At 37.9% G+C, this 19,351-nt stretch overlaps 1 protein-coding gene across 2 annotated transcripts in view; it reads right to left on the reverse strand.

Annotated features, from left to right (window-relative positions):
* LOC117010618 (contactin-associated protein-like 4) overlaps positions 1 to 19,351 on the reverse strand; it is a 238,988-nt gene that overhangs the window by 141,590 nt on the left and 78,047 nt on the right. For both annotated transcript variants that reach the window (XM_033085306.1, XM_033085305.1), the window contains exon 3: positions 12,097 to 12,290. In XM_033085306.1, coding sequence (XP_032941197.1) covers positions 12,097 to 12,290 — 194 coding nt within the window. The remainder of the gene's footprint in view (positions 1 to 12,096; positions 12,291 to 19,351) is intronic.

A 19,351-nucleotide genomic window follows, 5' to 3' on the forward strand; every position in this document is an offset into this window, starting at 1 on the left:
TGCCTTGACGTACCAGCCGCTGCTCCAAGGTTGCTGCTGGGCCCACCTTTGCCAGCCCGTCTGCCATTACCGCGTGAGGGAGCTGCGGATGGGCACAGCGCCCCCTGCAGGCGCGGAGGAACAACCGCACCGCCCTGCCCGCTGGGAGCCACCAGCGCCCCCTGCCGGCTGCGGCCATGACCACAACAGCGAGGAGAGAGCCTGGAGAGCGGGAAGAGACCGCACTGGGATTGCTGCTCTGGTTTGTTGGGGCCTGGAGAGCGGGAAGAGACTGCACTGGGATTGCTGTTCTGGTTTGCTGGGGCCTGGAGAAGGAAAAGAGAGACTGCACTGGGATTGCTGCTTCGGTTGGTTGGGGCTGGCACTGGCATTTTTTGCTTGTCTGCTTACACATACACACACTGGAAAGAACTGGTATTCCTCTTCCTTCTTCTGAAAGCCCCTTAACTTCAGAGTTATAATAATTCTCCATTTCAAGGGAGGCTACGACCTTCCTTGGCAAACACCCCTTTCAAACCAAGACTTCATGTTAAAGTATATGAATTGCCTATATTGTAAAGGGAGAAACAAAGAGACACATGAGTAGATGAAGACACTGTTTCAGATGCTGGTAAGATTAGATTCATATTTTTGCTTCACTAATTTGTTAATTTTAGTTCTTTACTGCTGAACAATAAGATTTTGGGACAACTGATTTTATGATGGTAATTTTTCGAGTCTGAGAAGCATTACGGAAAAACTGTTGTCCTGAATCTGAAATTCTTTCAACTCTCACCACCCACTCTATGTGCCAGAATGTGATGAAGATTGATGGACAGCCAGGAAGAGAAACTGGAATGCTTGCAAATTTCATCAATGCAAAGAAGAAAGGGAAAGTTTTTGCTGTTGAGCTCACCACGAATCCCTCTTTCTACAACTCTTACTGGCCTGAGTAGAACATTGCACCTTCCAAGTTCAAAAGAAATCTTTGATAACTCCATAAGCCAAAACAGAGAAAGAAACTATGCAGAAAGAATAAACATTTAACAGGAAAAATGAATTGGCCAAGAAACAACAATAACAAAATTGACCACTTCTGTTGCTCATTCTCCAGTATGTTAAAATAACACCTTTCCATAAGAGTCTAAGTAGTGAAGATATCATAAGATGAATATAATTATAAATTCATGTGTTAAAGTAGGCCACAGTTTTATAGATTAATTTAAAACTCCATATATGCAACTCCTCATCTCTTACCTGCAATGTACTTCATCCAGCTTTATAAAACCTAATACAAACTTAAGATATGAAGAGAGTTTAAATGGGTGAATTTTCTAGTGGAATATTCCAAATTTTCTCATACTCAACTTACATGAGTGTGATAGCCCCCTGAAACCTGGACTCAACCTTAGGAAAGCAAAGCCTGAAGAAATCATGCTTGTCCAGGGCTCATTAAATATACTGTAGGCAAAATACATCAGAATCAAGGAGTAAAATCCTGTCCAACTCATTGACTTTGCTAGGTGAAAAAGATGAAAATTTCTACTTTAAATCTCAGTCTTCCCCCTGCATCAAGCAAAGCCTGTCTTTGGGTCTCTCATTTTAAAATTCAAATGACTTCAGACTCTTAACCTAGTCATAACTTTGCAGCAAGCACATTCTCATAAAGTCATCACATAAACTCACCACTTAATCAGCCCATACATTATCAATTCATTAAATCTTGACAAAAAATGGCACTGGACAATTTTCCTTTAGAAGTCATTGGTGTGATGACTGGCAGTGGTTAAGACTACTGTGGTTTAATAATGTTCTTCTTGTGTCTTAGTAGTATTCTGTAGCTTTATACATGCTTCTGCATGCTCTTCAGGATTCGCTGGCCCAAGGGCAAAATAGGTAACTTTTTTCACAATATACAAAGTGTTTGAAGCACAATAACTTTTCACTTTCTCTCACTTCTCAAAATAAGCTACTCTGTATGGTAGGGACCAGAGATGAAGCCTGACCTTTGTACTTCACTTTTTATCTCCACCACATACAATACAATAGCTACAAAGACCAAACAGGTATTAAAACATAATTAGTGACAACTGAGGATACATTCAATGCTAAAACTCTTTTGCACATATCTGATAAATTTTGCATTCCACTGATTAAAATTTTCAAGGTTATTTGTCATTACATATTTGAATTGTGAGACTGAAATGTTATGGTTATTGGCTCTTAACAGGAATAAACGCCCAAATATTTCTGAACTGGAGGTGAATAATGCATTCTAAGTTTTGAAAGATGGAGTTGTTTGAAAGAGTAGTTCTGTTTGACTAGTATGTTTGACTATGATAAACAGATTCATAAAACTAACTGATAGAATTGTTAAAACTTGTCACGCCGAGGCTAACATAGATATATGTATCTCATTGAGGCAAAATAATCAGTTAAGTCAGCAAAACTGTGCATAAAAGCAAAAAAAAATACTTTTCCACTCTTTTTTCTATTTTCCAGTCACTAGAATGCTAGAGAATAAAGCTGAAGTTAAAAGCTTACAAATTTGAAGAAAAATTCCATGCTGACTCCAGTTTGTATCTATGACTAGACACTGACAACACCTAGTTTTTAACATTCCATTAAGACCATAGAAGCCTCTTATCTTAGCACAAGTATCTACCACTGCCTGATACAGATTCAGGATATTATGCCTTTAAGTTACTTAATTTATCATTTTTCCCCAAACATTCCTGTCAGTAATCCTAATAAATAACAATGAATGTGGTGATTATAAGAAAAATCTACACAGCCAGCTTGTTGAAAAAGATGATTATTACAAATGCCATGGAATCCCTTAAGAATTTATCGGATGTCTCTTACAATATAGAATGTGGTAGCAACACCAACAAATACGTATAGAATCCATAACCTGTCTGCTAACCCAAATAAAACTTTATCTAAGAGGTAAAATAAAATTCAGATGTTTTTAATTGAAAATTATGGAAGTTAATGAAGTCTACCCAAAAAAGTCTCTATGCTCAATTCCTGTTCAAAGATTTGAGTTACACACAAGGAAATCTGCTGAGAAACTTGCAGATAAATTAGCAGATACAGGAAAAGAAAAAAAAAAAACAAAACCACACCACTTTGATAAAGGAGATACTTTTGTTAAATAAGTTAAATATTGTAAATTATAATGTTTCATGAAACTTTTTGGATACTGTGACTCAGATCTGAAGATCAAAAAACCATGAATTCCAGCTAGCATATCCACAGATAACTATACAGAAAAGTAGAAGCAAGGCTCCTTGAGCCACATTAAGGTAGCTCTTTTCAGTGATATTTTAATAAGGGCTACTTGACCTTGAAAAAAGGCAATTTAAGAAGTGAGAATGAATAAGAAATTCACTGAATTTTAAAAATATAGGTCTGATCACTCAGAAATCTTTACTAGGTATGAAAAGTATTGTTATAGTTGCTGAATCACTTATTTAAAACACAAATATTCCTTACACAGTTTAAGTCTAGCAACTTTTATACAAGGGAAGAAATATAAAATAAAGTTCATTCAAACCTACTTACCTATGACCTCTAAAACAAGCGATAAGAAATGTCACTGTCTGGCAGCAAAAAATGTAGATTTAAATGGGTTAAACACCAGCCTACTATAGAATAAAGCCTATTCCTGATTCAGCATAGAAATGCAAAATGCTAAAATTTAAGTACATATACAGTAGAGGAATGGCAGTCCTTTCCATTTATGAAGGCCCTAAAATATAGAAACAAGAAAGTACACAGCATTGATATAAAGATTACTAACCTTGTTTGTCCTTACATGATTCAAGCTTCCAATAATGAATCAAAAATATATAAAGTACAAGCTTGTAAAACTTTAGTAAATTCTGTGCCATTACCAAGGCTATGAAGATATGATGATCACACTGTATCTTAGACAATTGCAAAAAAATATGGACAGAGGATTTTTTGAGAAGGTACTGGTCAGGTCGGTATCAATCAAAGATTATATTGATAAAATAAGACATTTACACTAAGAGGTATATGAACATTTTACTTCAAAAATCAACAGAAATTTTATTCAATATTTCAAAATAGATCTTTTTGTGTAACTGTCTTAAACATAGAGATTTCATTTCCAGTGTGTATAGGAATGTGACAAGAAGGGCTAAAGTCTATTTGGAATTAAATCTGGAAAGGGATTTCAAGGACATTGGTAGTAAAAAGAAGATTAGGGAATACGTAGGTCTGATGTGGAATGCTGCAGATGTCCCAGCAACAAAGGACACAGAGAAGGAGACAATACTGAATGCCTTCTCAGTTTAGTCTTTGCTGCTAAAGGCAGGCCTCAGGGACCCCAGACCTCTGAAAGGAAGAGCACTAAAACAGGTTGCCCAGAGAGGCTGTTGAGGCTCCTTATCTGGAGACATTCAAAATCCACCTAGATGTGATTCTGTGCAACCTGTTCAAGCTGATTCTGCTTGTGCAACCTGTTCTAGGTGATTCTGCTTTAGTAGTGGTGTTGGACTAGATGAGCTCCAGAGGTCCTGTCTAACTTCAACCACTCTATGATTCACCCTATATTTAAACTGCATTTGCCTGTTAAGAAAAATACTTTGGAAATAGGTTTCATATTTTTTACCCTAAAAGTCTCTGCATTCTCAAAGTATTCAGAAGATAATTCTTACCCATTATTTATACCCGTAACTACACAGGTTTTCTAAGTTTCCAGTAAATGCTTAGCCATAGGTCCACAATGCAAATGTGATGTTGCACATTAAACAGCTCATATTGGATCATACAGCAGGGTGGCAATTTCTTATTCCATGTTAGGTCAGTCACCACAAGAAATAAAAGGGACTTCTGCTGTGTTTATGAAGCATAACAACTACAAAAGAATAAAGACAGATCTTAGTTCCACAGTAGCCTGAACACTGTCATTCAGTCATGTAAGAGAATAAGATTAATAGCCATGTCATGTGTTTTATAGAAATGCAGATACAGAGAAAGATCATCAACAAATTAAATTTGGGTTGAAAACACTGACTATTGACAAAATTCAGATTCCTAACAGTTGAAATAGGAAACTGGGCATCTAAGTGTATGTTGGAGCTGCCAAGTTCAAGAAACACTTAGATGTCCAAATTCCTATTTCTACATTTAGGACTCTGTAGTTTCAATGTTTAAAAACATTTGTAAAGGAAATTTAAATGCCTAAAAGGGGAATGTGGAAATGTTTCAAATATTACTATGTTTTAGACATTATATATTTTTTAAATAATTCATAAACTATTAAAATAGCATGATCATCACAAACCAGGGTTAAGCTATTATATATTCAAAATAATGTGAGGTTTTCTGTGAAGTTCAGTGACCTAAGTTTTTATAAAATATCAGTTCTTTCACTTTGTTAACCTTAAACATCAGGAATTATACTAGGCATAAAACAAATCCATATATGACAGAGACATTCTTCCAAATCAGGTCAGAAGTCCATTTCTGAAAGTATTTTTGCTGTATTTAAAGAGAGTAGCTGGAATAAACAAGAGAGAAGCTGAATATGTGGTCTGCTACTACTTACTTGCTCAATAAGACTTGAGCAAACTGAACACACTCTGTTCTGATTATAAAGATGAAATGCTTTCTTCAAAGACAGCTTGATTTCTTCAAGCACATAATCTGTCTGTTGCAGAAAATAGGGACAATATTTTCCCAGTCATAGCACAATTTTCCTCACACATCATAAGTCATTCTCAGGCAGGCATACGTGTTCAAGCGCAAGCTTCTCATATTAAAATGAGAATGATAGGGATCAGTGCAATATCACTCTAGAGCAGCAAACACCTGAGAGGAGAGACAAAGAACTATTTTTTTTCCTTTTTTTTAAGTTCTAATGCTGCCTATGTAATTTTCTGCACACATATGAACATTAAAATATTACTGTTTATAAGTATCATCACTATATTTAGAGTAGAGATAATATATTTAGAGTAGAGATAATCAGAGAGCTAAAAGAAAATAATTACCTCAATGAAAAAGCACTATTTTTAACTTGCAAAAACAACTCAAGATAATAGTGCTGTCATTTACAGAATTTCTGCATCTTCTAAGTGGAAAGTCATTATAGCATAAACTCACTAACTAAACGTGCAGAAAAGGCAGAAGAAAACAACCGACTGCTTGTTGTTTCTCTTGTACTACGCAAATATAGAAAGTTGTATCTGTTTTTCTGTTGCTTATGATGCAGCTGGAAACTGTCTGGAAAATAGTCTTGATCAAGGTCAGTCCCAGAAACCAATTCTGGTACATAGTTAATAGTTTGCATAGCGGAAGTCTTTAAAATAACGAAGTATGCTCCCAACACATTTACATTTGTTTCCCAAAGCTACTGTTAATATAATACCTGTCACATTAGCACACACATTTCAAATAACCAGTAAATGCCTAAACCTAGAGAATATTTACTTCTGCATGTTGCTGGATTCGCGTATTTTCAGGGCATCTTGCTATCCTTGGTTAAATACACATTTTTTATATGCATGTGTGTAGCTTTTTATCTTTTCCACATATGGTCTGCTATAATATCCATAATGTCAATATACATTTTACCTGTTCTGGCATTAACAATTCCTTTAATATTTACCCACAAAAATTATATAGATTTTATTTATGGCACTGCATTTTTTGCTGATGTTTCAATCTTTTTTTCCTTCTTTTTAACTCATGTTAAATATTCTGGGGCAGGTTAACCTTGATGCATGCATTCATCTCTTCACCTAATATAAGTTATTTTATACAGAACATTAATCATTGTGACTGCAAAATTAGCCTTATTAGATTGCCATTTAAGTGTCTAAAAATAGCACTGTGGTCAAAGTGCTTTTAAAACAGAAGTAGATAGAGAAATGCAAAAGCTCAGAAGGTAAGTTCAGAAATTTTTAATGTTTTAAATAAATATTCAAATTTCCTCCTTGTAAGTGGAAGTTTATGCATGCAACCAATTTCACAAAGGCGTTTGCACAAGAATCCCCTGACTGTATTATTCTACCCAAGATTCCTTGTATTTCTGACTTTCTTCATACTTAATTTTTCCTATTTTTAATATTTCCCTTCAAGCTCCTTTTATACCCCAAGTTAAAATATTTCCCTCCTTTGCTTTTTCCTGCTACTTCCTGCATTCCCTAGCATCTTTCCCCAGTCATCATCTTTCCCCATCACATTCCCCCTTAGTCAATTCACAGACAACATCAAGCTGGGCAGACGTATTGATATGCTGGAAGGTAGAAAGTTCTACAGAGGGATCCAGATGGGCTGGATTGGTGGGCTGGGGGCCAGTTGTATGAAGAGACCTTAAAGATCTCCTAGTCTGACACCCCTGCCATGGGCAGGGATACCTTCTGTGGGAAGTTGTTTCTGTCACGCGTTTCTTCTTTAAAGGGGTGTGACTCTTCACACTCTTCTGTACATCAGCATGTGTCCTTTCCACTGAGTGCAGTCCTTCAGCTACTCAATGGTCCAATGTGGATCCCCCATGGGGGTTATTACTATATGTTCTACTTTAATACATAGATAAAGAGTTTCTCTCTCTCCTGTCACTAACAGAAGTGTCAGTGTTTCAAACGTGTACCTAAGGAAAATGTAGTGATAGAGTTTACCCATTGAAATTATCTAATACCTGGCTTGCAGAAGGAATCAATAGAAAAAACTTTTGCGTTCAAAAAGTAATTAGCAGAACCCAAAAATTAGCATGCATGTACCACCTTCTGCTACGAAAGTGAAGCAAATTATGGTCAAGAATGATGACTCTGCTCTCCAAGGAGGAGGATCATAGCAAACGTGAATCACTGAGTCTAAGAAAGAGTCACCAGCTTTATCAGAACAGTGTATTCTTGAAACTTATCATGTGATTATCACATAATACTTGTGGTTTGGTATTTTTTAACCTGTAACTTTACATAATTGTCAGTTATTTATTATTGGAGACACCATGGGAAGTCTCCAACAAAATATAAAGAACTAACTCCTTTAAAAAGGAAGTTTTGAATATTTGTAGCAATGCATATACAATTAATTCTTCACCATTCATAAAATTATGCTACATACCATTAAAAGAGTAACTGTTACAGTGAAAATACTTCTGTGCAAGCTCTCAGGGTTGAGGATATTAGATTAAACAAATTCACAGTTTTAGCTTCAGCTAAGTTAAACAACCAGTAGACCTCACAACCATATATGTACAAAAGTAAACAGGCACAAACAAATTTGTCTTCTAAAATGGTCATAATTTCCCCAAATTTTAGCTATTTTTGTCCATTAATTTTAATTTCTCTCTTTGGAAAGAATTTTTAAAACAAAGATTCAAAACACAAAAAAGTAAAAATTCAATACCAGCTGTGGAATGGATAAACCATTATTCTCACAGGAAAAGAAAATACAATCCACAAAATTGAAGGCTGAATATATGTGTATTTCCATAGGTGTGTCATAGAAGAAAGAGTCAACACTAAATCAAAGAGAAATTGCATTTCTTTTGGTCTTCAAAACTCCTGTTAATAACATTGAGATGCATTTCTCCGTCAGTTAGATGACTCATGTTTTCATTGAAATTATCAGCCATGGGAAACTTGTTACTCAAACTGTGAATTGCTATCCTTCTTTGTCCTCTTAACTCCTTTCTTTTAATCTCTTTATCTTATTACTGTCATTTAAAAGAAGAGCCATTAGTAATGTCAAGGAGAGGGTACACAGCGCAAAAACACACAGCACTTTTGTGATAGAAAAATATTAATTTAGCTAAACCCAGAAATTATACTAGTTGAAAGGAATATTATAGATAGCCCCAAACAGATAAATATGATTACAACAGGAGATTCCTCACAAACAAAATACAGGTGACAGTATCTAGACTTACAAGGGAGAATACAAATACAAATTATGAGGAAGAATGAATAGCAATAACTCTAATAAACAGTATTTAAAGACATAAGGTTTCCTAGCACTTCTTGACCAAAATTTAACATATTTTTTTATGATGTTTTAGTGTGTACCTCCTGAGGTCTGACAGAAGACAAGTGAAAAAAAATCATCACTTCCAGAGGAAAAAAATGGGATAACTTCATTTACAAAGACATTTGAGGCCTCTGCTCATTTTATAGGTAAAACGAGAACCACACAAAAGACTGGGCTTGTGAGTTTGAACTTTACTGCATCCAAAACTACATCCAAAGTAATAGGAACACAATAAAAAGATTGAAGACTATAAAAGGACACAACATGTGTTGTACAAACACTTCTGTATGTATAGCAAAATTAAAGAAAATATAAAATTGAGTTGAATAATTTCTTTTCAAGAGTAAATTAATCATTATCAAAGGGAATTATTTTCTGTGCAAAACCAGGTGTTTTTATATACTTATAGCAACTATTTCACTTGAGAATTATATCTTGACCAGAACTGTATCATTTCCTAAAAGAGATGGAAATATTGATTCTGCTAAGGTCTGACTGAAAAAATCTTACAAAAAATATCAAAAAAGGGAAGAAAATACAGTTAACTTTGAAAACACAGTGACAGTAATATCACTGAGGACAGAAATCAAAATGTATATTTGAAATAAGAACACTGAGATCAAAATATATTGTATGAGTAAAGACTACAGTCACCATGATTCCTTCTAAACCAGTTCCCAGTATACAAAAAAGTGAAAGCAAATACTTAATATTTACCAGCAGGAAAGGGAGAGAGGCTAGTCTCACCAAACTAAAATTTTTACATCCAAATTCAGCACCAACACATGATGAAGTGTTTTATAGGCAGGGGAAGGTGAAACACGGTTCATTTCAAACTAAGCAAGACACCTATTGTTAGAGTAGCCAGCCTTGGAAAAAAATTACCATCTTCACAAACTATTACGAGAGTTTTGATAACTAGATCATTTGCAGATGAGTAGATAGTATTCTTTCACCTCAGTTGTTATACAAATTTTACTGTAGGTGAAAAAACTGTTATACCTGCACAGTGACAGGAGTTTCAGAACCTTAAGACAAGCCATAAGGAAACAAAGATAATTCAAAACTAACTTCTGAAAAGAAAAATACAATATAGGAGGTGAATTTTCAGACAAGAAAAGTATCTTTACTTAAGCCTGCAAAAGTGGTTACAAAGTAAAAATCCTTATATCTAATGAAAATTTCAACACAGGGTCCTCAGAACTGGACATCTTCCATTATTCTACTACAGAGTAGTATTTAAAAAAATCCAAAAATTACCCCTGGTAGGTAGCCTTGTAACAGGCCATCAACTCAGCTAAAAATAGTAACACAGTAGATATAAAATGTTGGATGTTCTTGCCTTAACGAACTTCAGCATGTCATTTAAGAAGTCAGAGATAACAGTCAAAGAAAATCTATAAAATAAATAGGGATTTAAGAGTTTCACTCCAAGACTACATCTGTATATTAGTTTAGAAAAGAGAAAATATATTCCCCTAGAAGCAGAACTCCTAAATAAAGATACATAAAAAAGATTAATAGGCTGCCCCGAATTTGATGGTTTGCATCCTTGAATTATTCATTACTGCCTGCAAGCCATACCTTCAATCTGCATTGCAATCATTAAAATAATCATTTTTTATTAAGTTTGAGATGATGGAATTGAAGCTCCACTTTTTAGCTCTTATAGATCTAACAACCCCTATATCCAGTGTCTGCATCAGCATTTAACTATTTTTCAGAACTTTCATTTGATATTTTACTGGTGGTAATATACAAGAAATAACAATCTGCATTACTGTTTGCAATACCAACATTGGATTTCAAAAGAGCTTCCATGGAAGAGATCAAGCTGCCCTACCCCTCAGATATGTCTCGTCAGTCTGTCTTAAGATGAGCAGAGACAATATTGTAGCAACTTATGCTCAATTAACATTTGGAAAAATGATTGATCTTCTTACTCCCCACAGCCATATGTCTTAGAAACTCATTCATTGCTCTTTGTTATGAAAACACAGTCTGTAGAAGAAGTATATAGCAAATTTTAAAAGCAGAATAATTATGCAACAAGTAAAACACCGCATAATCTCATTATACCATAGATGGGTTTTGACAGAAAGAGCGACAAGAACGTTTTGAATTAAAAGTCAACAAAATCAAAATGCATAAAATGAACTGAATTTTAACATAACGTTTAACTGCAGCAAGAAATAAGTGAAGTCAAAGGCTTAGAAGAATTTAGAAATTAATCAGCTCTATGCATGGGGAACAGAATTCACTTGACGGGATACAATAATATAACACAAGATCCAATATTCTTCCTCTAGTCCAAGCTGCCAATCACTGAGGATCAAGGAAAGATGCAACCCTTTTCTAAAACTATATAATCCACATTTTCATGTAGACTTTGGAAATCATCTCTCTGGTTGCTTTGTTCTCATTTATATTCATGCAAAAATAAAGTGATGGCCTTATTAATGGCTTATTAATTATCATTATTATTTACAAAGCTAGTCAGAGATAAACAGATTACAGCATCAGAAACTAGACTCTGAATTTGATGACCAAAACTTAAATATTGCTTAACATTTTTCCGTTTTTTTAAAATAGACCGGGACAAGATTGTTAAGATTTTAATTTATTTGTTTTATTTTATTCTTACAATCAGTTTAAACGTTCTACAAAAAATAAAGCAAATATTTTGTCTTGGTTTGGTTTGGTTTGGTTTGGTTTAGTTTGGTTTGGTTTGCTTTGCTTTGCTTTGCTTTTGTTTTGCTTTTCAACCGTAACTAAAAGCCAAGTTTAATGCACTGGGATCAATGCTTTTTGGGAAAAAAAGTTTGCCATACATAGCAAGACAAAAGAGATTTTGTAGTACATTTTTAATCCTCAAGATAATTCCTTGTGTCTTAATAGAGTACTGCTATAGCTAGATTTTTGATGTTTGTTTGCTTTTTACTGTCTTTCATCCTTTTGAGAGCTAAATTGCTTTGTATATTTAATTATCTAAACACTTTTAGTATAGTTCTTTATATTCTACAGCTTTGCTTAGATCTGCAACAATATTCAGTAAGTTGTCTTTAAGTCTTTTGCAGAAACTTAATTCTCATTATTGAAAGAACATACCCAAATGCTTTCCTCTTGACGATATTGCTTCCAATTTCGTCCACTGTCACTAAACATCAGAAGGTACCTTGTAACCCAGTCTGAGCTCCCGTAACCACCTTGAGTAGCAACAGCAGTAATCTCAGTTCTTTCACCAAGATCAATCTGAAGCCATTGATATTTATTGGACACAAGTGGGGACCAGCCACCAGCACCTTAAAAAAAAATGAGAAAGAGTGAAAAGTATTCCTAAAAATAAGCAATTTAACACAAACTTTTTATATGCAAAAATAAAATTGAGCAACATTATCTAATGAAAAATATCCTTCTCCAACGTAGGGTTTTCAAACTAGAAGATTGTTAGAAGCCCTTTCCAACTTAAGCCATTCAATGATTCTCTGATTCTAACTCAAGATATAGTTGCAGTAAAACTATTTTGGTATTATTTAGCAAGTATTCTGAAATACTAGATATTTGTAACTAAATATAACTATTATAAATTATTATTAATTGATTCACACCCTTTTCTCTGTGTCAAAGTTCTACAGTAAATTTTATAGAGTAATTTTGACCAACTAGAATTTTCAAGTAAAAAAAATCTGAATATTGTCTTTTTGTTTTATGCATCTCAATTTCATTTTACGTAGACTAGAAGATCTCCAGAGGTCCTGTCTAACCTCAGTGATTCTGCATGATTCTTTTCTGTGAGGCCTGGATATATAAATTTGCATATGAAGCAGTAAAGCATAGTTACATGACAGATTTGTACATGCTCTTTAAAATGACGAGGAAATTTGCAAGCAGAATGATAAGAGAGTATGAGATATACACACACAGTTTCAACCTCAGGTACACCTGTCTGCAAAGAAAAAATCTCACCCAAAACATAGAGCTACACCTCCAATATTTCAATTAATCAGAAATATATTAAAAGGAGCAAATAATATAAATTCAGTGCTCCTTTGTTTTTATTTACTCAGATAATGCTAGTTTTCCTGTAAAGCTTTGTGGAAAAGGTCAAGAACATGTATCAAACAATCTCATAATAAAAAGCATTGGTTTATGGAACTACATTGCAAAATATGCAAGAATTCAGACACAGCATCTGGTGAGTTTTATCAGAGAATGGTGGGATGAATTTTTTAAAATACCTATTATTTAAGGACAGATTTAGATCTAACTCTGAAAGACACAATGTAAGAGGTACCTTGAAAAGTTCTTAAAGTTTGCTTACACAGAACCAGAAAAGATCTAGTTTTCACAAGAATCAGTTAGCTACAATCCAATTTTATGCTTGTATGGGCTTCAAGATGTAGAAGAATTCATAGCGAAATACTACATGTTGCTTAATTCTGTTTGGAGTCATAAGTCAAGTTCTTAACATTATCTTCTCTAGGAAAGAAAAAGAATGAAGAATTTTTACTCAGGGATGTAGAACTGTTGCTTAAATATAAAATGGTGGCAAATCATATAGGTATTCATAAATTGCAAAAAGTGAGGTCCATTGTAGAGAGCCAGGCAGAAAGAACTGACAGAAAAATACAGACTCCCATATATGTAACAATTCCTTTGTCCACTGTTTATGAGCTAATTAAAATGTAACAATTAAAATGATGGAGTTAAATACTGTGCATATTTTTCCCCCTTAATCTAAATCAGTATTTAGAATTTTATGCAGATATGTGATTTCAGTGGCTGCATCTCAATTACCCTTAAGCAGATTCCAAAGCCTTTCCTTATGACCACATAATTTCATATTTTAGTGGCTGTGCAGAACAGTGTGGTAGCATCAAACAAGAAAACTTTGTAAACATTTGGCATGGGAGGTAAACAAGGGTCCTAGCACCTACAGGCAGAGTGGTCCACATTCACATCATATACTATCTGTGGCACACACCACATAAAACTTAATTGCCAACTTCCAAAACCTCAGTTTTTGCATGAACACTTACAGACACAGCAACATTCTGCCGTGCTGTGTTATCCAAAGCCTTTCTAGAATTATGTCACTGTGTTAAGTTTGGTGACATTTTTTAATTTTTCTCTTGAAAGGCAGGGTTGAACAGGAGTAGTCAACAGGAGTAGTCTGTGTTAAATTCATAATTTGTACACTCCTTCTGCGACAAAACATCTTCACTTGATGCAGAACTTTATTCAAAATGGAAGTTAGAAGGACATCAATAACATGCCTGAAAAGCAGCCTGTTATGGCAGTACTACTTGGTGCTAGAGTGAGGTAAGTACTCTGTCTTTAGTACTATGTTTTCCAGAAATTTTTGCAAGGCATGTAACCAGGTAGCCTATACACCATCATCCTGCTGCACGACATTCAAAAAAGAAAGAGAAAGAGACACAGATACACAGTGTTACAATGTCAGGGCTATTTAATCTGAGAGATTACAGTAAAAATGCAGTTGCAGAAGTCATCTATTAGCCCTGTATTGACCAATGCAACATAAGGCCCATAAAGAAAAACCACCAAGCAGAAATAACATGATATTTCCAACAGCCTGTACTAAACCACAGCCTGGACCAGGCAGAAGCTGCAATACATTTCCTGAAACACCACGACACTGCTTCACATGATGTTTTCATCTGTCAAAGGCTCTTCATGAACTCTCCTGTCTGACTGTCCAGCAACCAGGAGTCCTCCCAGCATCTGACTGCCTGAAACATTACAGATATGAAATGTTTTCCCAGTCCTGCAGGAAACACTAGTAGAGCATGCTAGCTTCTCACCCAGAAGTCCTTACAGTGTGTCCTGCCCCTGCAGCAAGATTAATGAGTGTACCAAACCGTAGTCACTTTTGGTTGTAGCATACATCCGGGCATGGTGATACACAGAAGTTGGTTGCACAACAGATGTCAAAAGGATCTTGTCTGCAAGATGTCATGCTGCATGGTGTGGATGTTTCTGGGATGATCTGGAGAGGTCTTAAACAGCTCCTCACAGGAATTCAGATACCATGTATATTAAAAAAGGCTGTGCCAAAATGTATGAACATGCAGGGACAGACTACAATTTACAGGAATATAATTTTGTCATTTCTAAACTTCCCGAATTATTGACTTTGAAGTCTTCACCTTATTTCTCTATCTCTTTATTTTTTGTCAGTGTCTTTTATGTAAAGCATATGTTTTCTTCAATAACATCTGAATATATGTTCTACAGTGACTGATGAAACATCTTTTATTGAGAACTAATAGCAAATCAGACAAATAATTTTCAAAGGGGACGAAATTTGTATGTAGAGTTCCTTTCTTAGAACTTTGTCTCAGGGGGTTTTTAACCCTTTCCATTTTCCACTGTCTCATGCCAATATTGAGATTACAGTAATTTCATGAATACAAACCGCACCAATTTGACCAAAAGTTTGGTGGAAACCCGGAAGTGCGGCTAATATTCGAGGGCGGCTAATACATGAACAATATTCTAAAAGCTGCCAACACAGAAGTGAGAGCCCGCGGCAGCCCCAAGCCAAGCTGGAGCCCGGCCGGCCCCGGCTGAGGTGGGAAAGCCTGGCAGATGCGGGGCCTGCAGTGTGGGGGCGGGTGGCAGAGCCTGGGCCAGCAGGGCGGGGCAGGGGGGGCGGCAGAGCCCAGGCCAGCAGGGCGGGGGAGCCTGGGAGAACTGGGGCTAGCAGTGCAGGGGAGCATGGCAGAAGCAGGAGGCCCGGCGGGTGGGGCTGCCTGGCAGCGGGGGAAGCCCAGCAGAATCAGGGCCAGCAGCGCGGGGAAGCCCGGCGGTGCGGGGGCCTGTAGTGCCGGCCAGGGCGAGCAAACGCAGTGGCGGTGCAGACGGGAGGGGGCGGCCGGTGAGCCTGGTGGCAGCTGGCCCGCCGGCCGGGCGAGCAAACATGGTGCAGGGCGGCCGGCGTGCCTCGCAGTGGCGGCGGCGGCTGGCCCGCCGGCAGGGCGAGTAAACGCAGCAGCGGGGCGGCCGGCGTGCCTCGCAGCGGCGGCGGCGGCGGCTGGCCCGCCGGCAGGGTGAGTAAACGCAGCAGTGGGGCGGCCGGCGTGCCTCGCAGCGGTAGCGACGGCTGGCCCGTCGGCAGGGCGAGTTAACGCAGCAGCGGGGCGGCCGGCGTGCCCCGCAGTGGCGGCGGCTGGCCCGCCGGCAGGGCGAGTAAACGCAGCAGCGGGGCGGCCGGCGTGCCTCGCAGCGGCGGCGGCGGCGGCTGGCCTGCCGGCAGGGCGAGTAAACGCAGCAGCGGGGTGGCCGGCGTGCCTCGCAGCGGCGGCGGCGGCGGCTGGCCCGCCGGCAGGGCGAGTAAACGCAGCAGCAGGGCGGTGCTGACGGGAGAGGGGGGCCAGTGAGCCGGGCGGCGGCTGCAGCACCACCCGACCGGCCCCGTCGGCAACCATGAGCGGGTCGAGCCTTCCTGGTCCCGCCCCGAGCCAGTAAAGCCCGCTATGCCGCGATCCTGTTACTAATTGGCCAATTTGTGAAAGCTGCACACGGATTCTCGCTACGAACGAAAGTGCGGCTAATATTCGGGGTGCGGCTTATCTATTGACAAAGACAGCAACATTGTCGAGGCACCGGAAGTGCGGCTTATACTCCGTGCGGCTTGTATTCGTGAAACTACTGTATTTGTATGCCACATACCAAAAATCTACATTCAAGCTGCCCAAGCATGCAAGATTAATGATTTATTTCTTTTAAAAATCCCAAGCATTACAAAGTTTCTTTTTGTGAAGAACATGCTGACTTGAAGATGAAAACACAGATAATACATGAAATCTTCATTTAACTTATTATTTCTATTATATATATTATACTTTTTAAATACCAGTGCTTGTAAAATGTTTGTAAACATATGATATTATTTTATAAAGTACAGTAAATTCACGAATACAAGCCGCACTGAGTATAAGCCGCACCTCTGGGTGTTGGTAAATATTTCGGTTTTTGTCCATAAATAAGTCGCACCCGAATATAAGCCGCTCTGTCGTTCGCAGCGAGGACCCGTGTGCAATTAGTAACAGAACCGCGGGAGGGTGGGGTTTACTGGCTGACCTAAGGCTGTGCAGGCTCGGCCCGCTAGGGGCTGCTGACGGGGCCAGGTGGCCCAGCCCGGTGCTGCCGCTCGGGGCCGGCCGCCACTGCCACTGGGCTCGGTCACCCCGGGTCGGCGCTGCCCCGTGGTGGCAGGCAGGGACGGAGCTTCCCCCGCTCCTACAGCTGCGGCGGCAGGCGGGGACGGAGCTTTCCCGCGCCCGTGGCGCCGGCGGTGGGCGCCACCAAAGCACCCGGCCTCCTCCCCGAGCCGCGGCAATGGCGGCGCGCCCCCCCCTCCCCATCCTCCCCTGGGCTGCGGCAGAGGAGGGAAGAAGAGAACTCTCCCGCCTCTCTCCCCACCCCCCGTGCTGCCTGCAGGGAGCCAGGGCAACACAGTAACACTGTAACAATCGCAGAATGCCGGCTTTTACTGGTAGGTGCTTGGTTCGGCACCCTGGCTGGCACGTCTGGGGTTGTAAATGTCAGAAAATTATTCACATATTAGCCGCCCCCGACTATTAGCCGCACTTCCGGGTTTCCACCAAAATTTTTGTCAAATTGCTGCGGCTTGTATTCGTGAAATTACTGTACATAAGTTTACTGAACACATTTGGCAATATTTTTTCTGCAGTAATAACTCCTTAACTCATGAATCTCTGTCTTTAGTTTACATTTTATTAAGAAATAGCCAGCTTTACTTGATGGCTTATAAGTAAATGGTGATCTATGGGATAAATAAATCAAAGTTTAGAGTTTCCATCAGTCACTTATACATACTAATTGATAAACAGCTTCCTTAATTTTATGAGATATTCATCAATAAATTGATTATTAAATGACTGAAAAAATTCCTAAGCTTTTGATATTTTTACTGTATTGAAATTGATTAATTAGTGCTAGATTTAAAACCTAAGCAATCATGCATCTTTCATATTTCAATTTTTGCCTACAATATTCCATTATTCTTGATTTCTGTTTCTACAATATTGTAACATTTATTTTCAAGTCAGTCAAGTGAAATATATCGGAGTTTTCTCACACATTCACTCCAAGCAATGCTCAGTGCTTTTCTGTGGGAGTCATACAGGTGGTGTCATTCACTAATTCAGTCCGCAATTTCTTCATCACTACAAATGCCAAACTGTAAACAAAACTGCAGCCTGTAATCTGTCCTGGATTTATGCACTAAACTTCTATCAGGTGACTTGCTTTCCTTCAGTTACCTCATATTTCTAGAATTACATTTTTATGCTCTTCTCTCTTACGTATGGTTTAAATTTTATTGTATTATCTTTCTTGCTTTTGGAGTTTAAATATCCTCTGACCTCTCCCAAGACCATCAATATAAACAAACCACAACACTAAATGGGTATTCTACATTACCCTGGTTCCTGTCTGCTAGGATATGTATTTAAAGAGCTTTTGCTTTCGTATTTCGTTAAGTTCACTGGGGTGACAATACCATTATCACTAAGACTGAAAATAGAAAAAAAAGTCAGCGAAGGTAGAAAATACCTATCAAGAGAACAAAAATATAAATAACTGAAGGTAAGGTCCAAAACCTCACATCCAGAGCAGAAAATGTCTGAGTATTGCTACATTGAATTTGGAGTGCTATATCAGGTTAAAAATGGCAGAAAATTTATTAGGTCATGCTTACACTTTCCAAACATGCCCCATGTAGTTATCAGGATGCCAGGCTACTTTAGCTTAATTTTAAAAACTCTGAACTACATATAACAGAAACTGATTTAAAATTTTCCCCTTAATATGAACAGCATCCAACATTTTTCTTATCTGGCTCTATGACTACAAACACCTATATTGTCATATAAACTGCAGAACATTTCACACTCATGTACATGCCTTGACAACTGCATCTTCACATGCAGTTCATTAGACCATTTAGCCAACACCAGCACTTATGCCACTCTTAAATTCTGTAGGTTTTTTTTCATATTTAATTGCAATAACTGTATAGCAAAAGTTCAGGTTTAAAACTAACACATATCAGAAAGGATGCTTTCCTTTGATTAATCAAATAGTGTATTTCCCATATAGACCGTTTAACAGAAGCTGATTTTAATTTCAAGTCAATAAAGTTGCAGCAGGGATGAATTTCCCTGCACTTATTGCAAAGCAGATTTTCTGCCTGCAAGTAATTGACAACTGAGTCTTCTAAGGCTTATGTGAAATGAAAAATGAACTGTTTTACAGTGTTCAAAACCCATATCAAAATATGACACTATTTCATTTCTTAAGCTGAATGGCATCC

This window comes from Catharus ustulatus, chromosome Z (assembly GCF_009819885.2).
Source record: "Catharus ustulatus isolate bCatUst1 chromosome Z, bCatUst1.pri.v2, whole genome shotgun sequence".
NCBI classification, from domain to species: domain Eukaryota; kingdom Metazoa; phylum Chordata; class Aves; order Passeriformes; family Turdidae; genus Catharus; species Catharus ustulatus.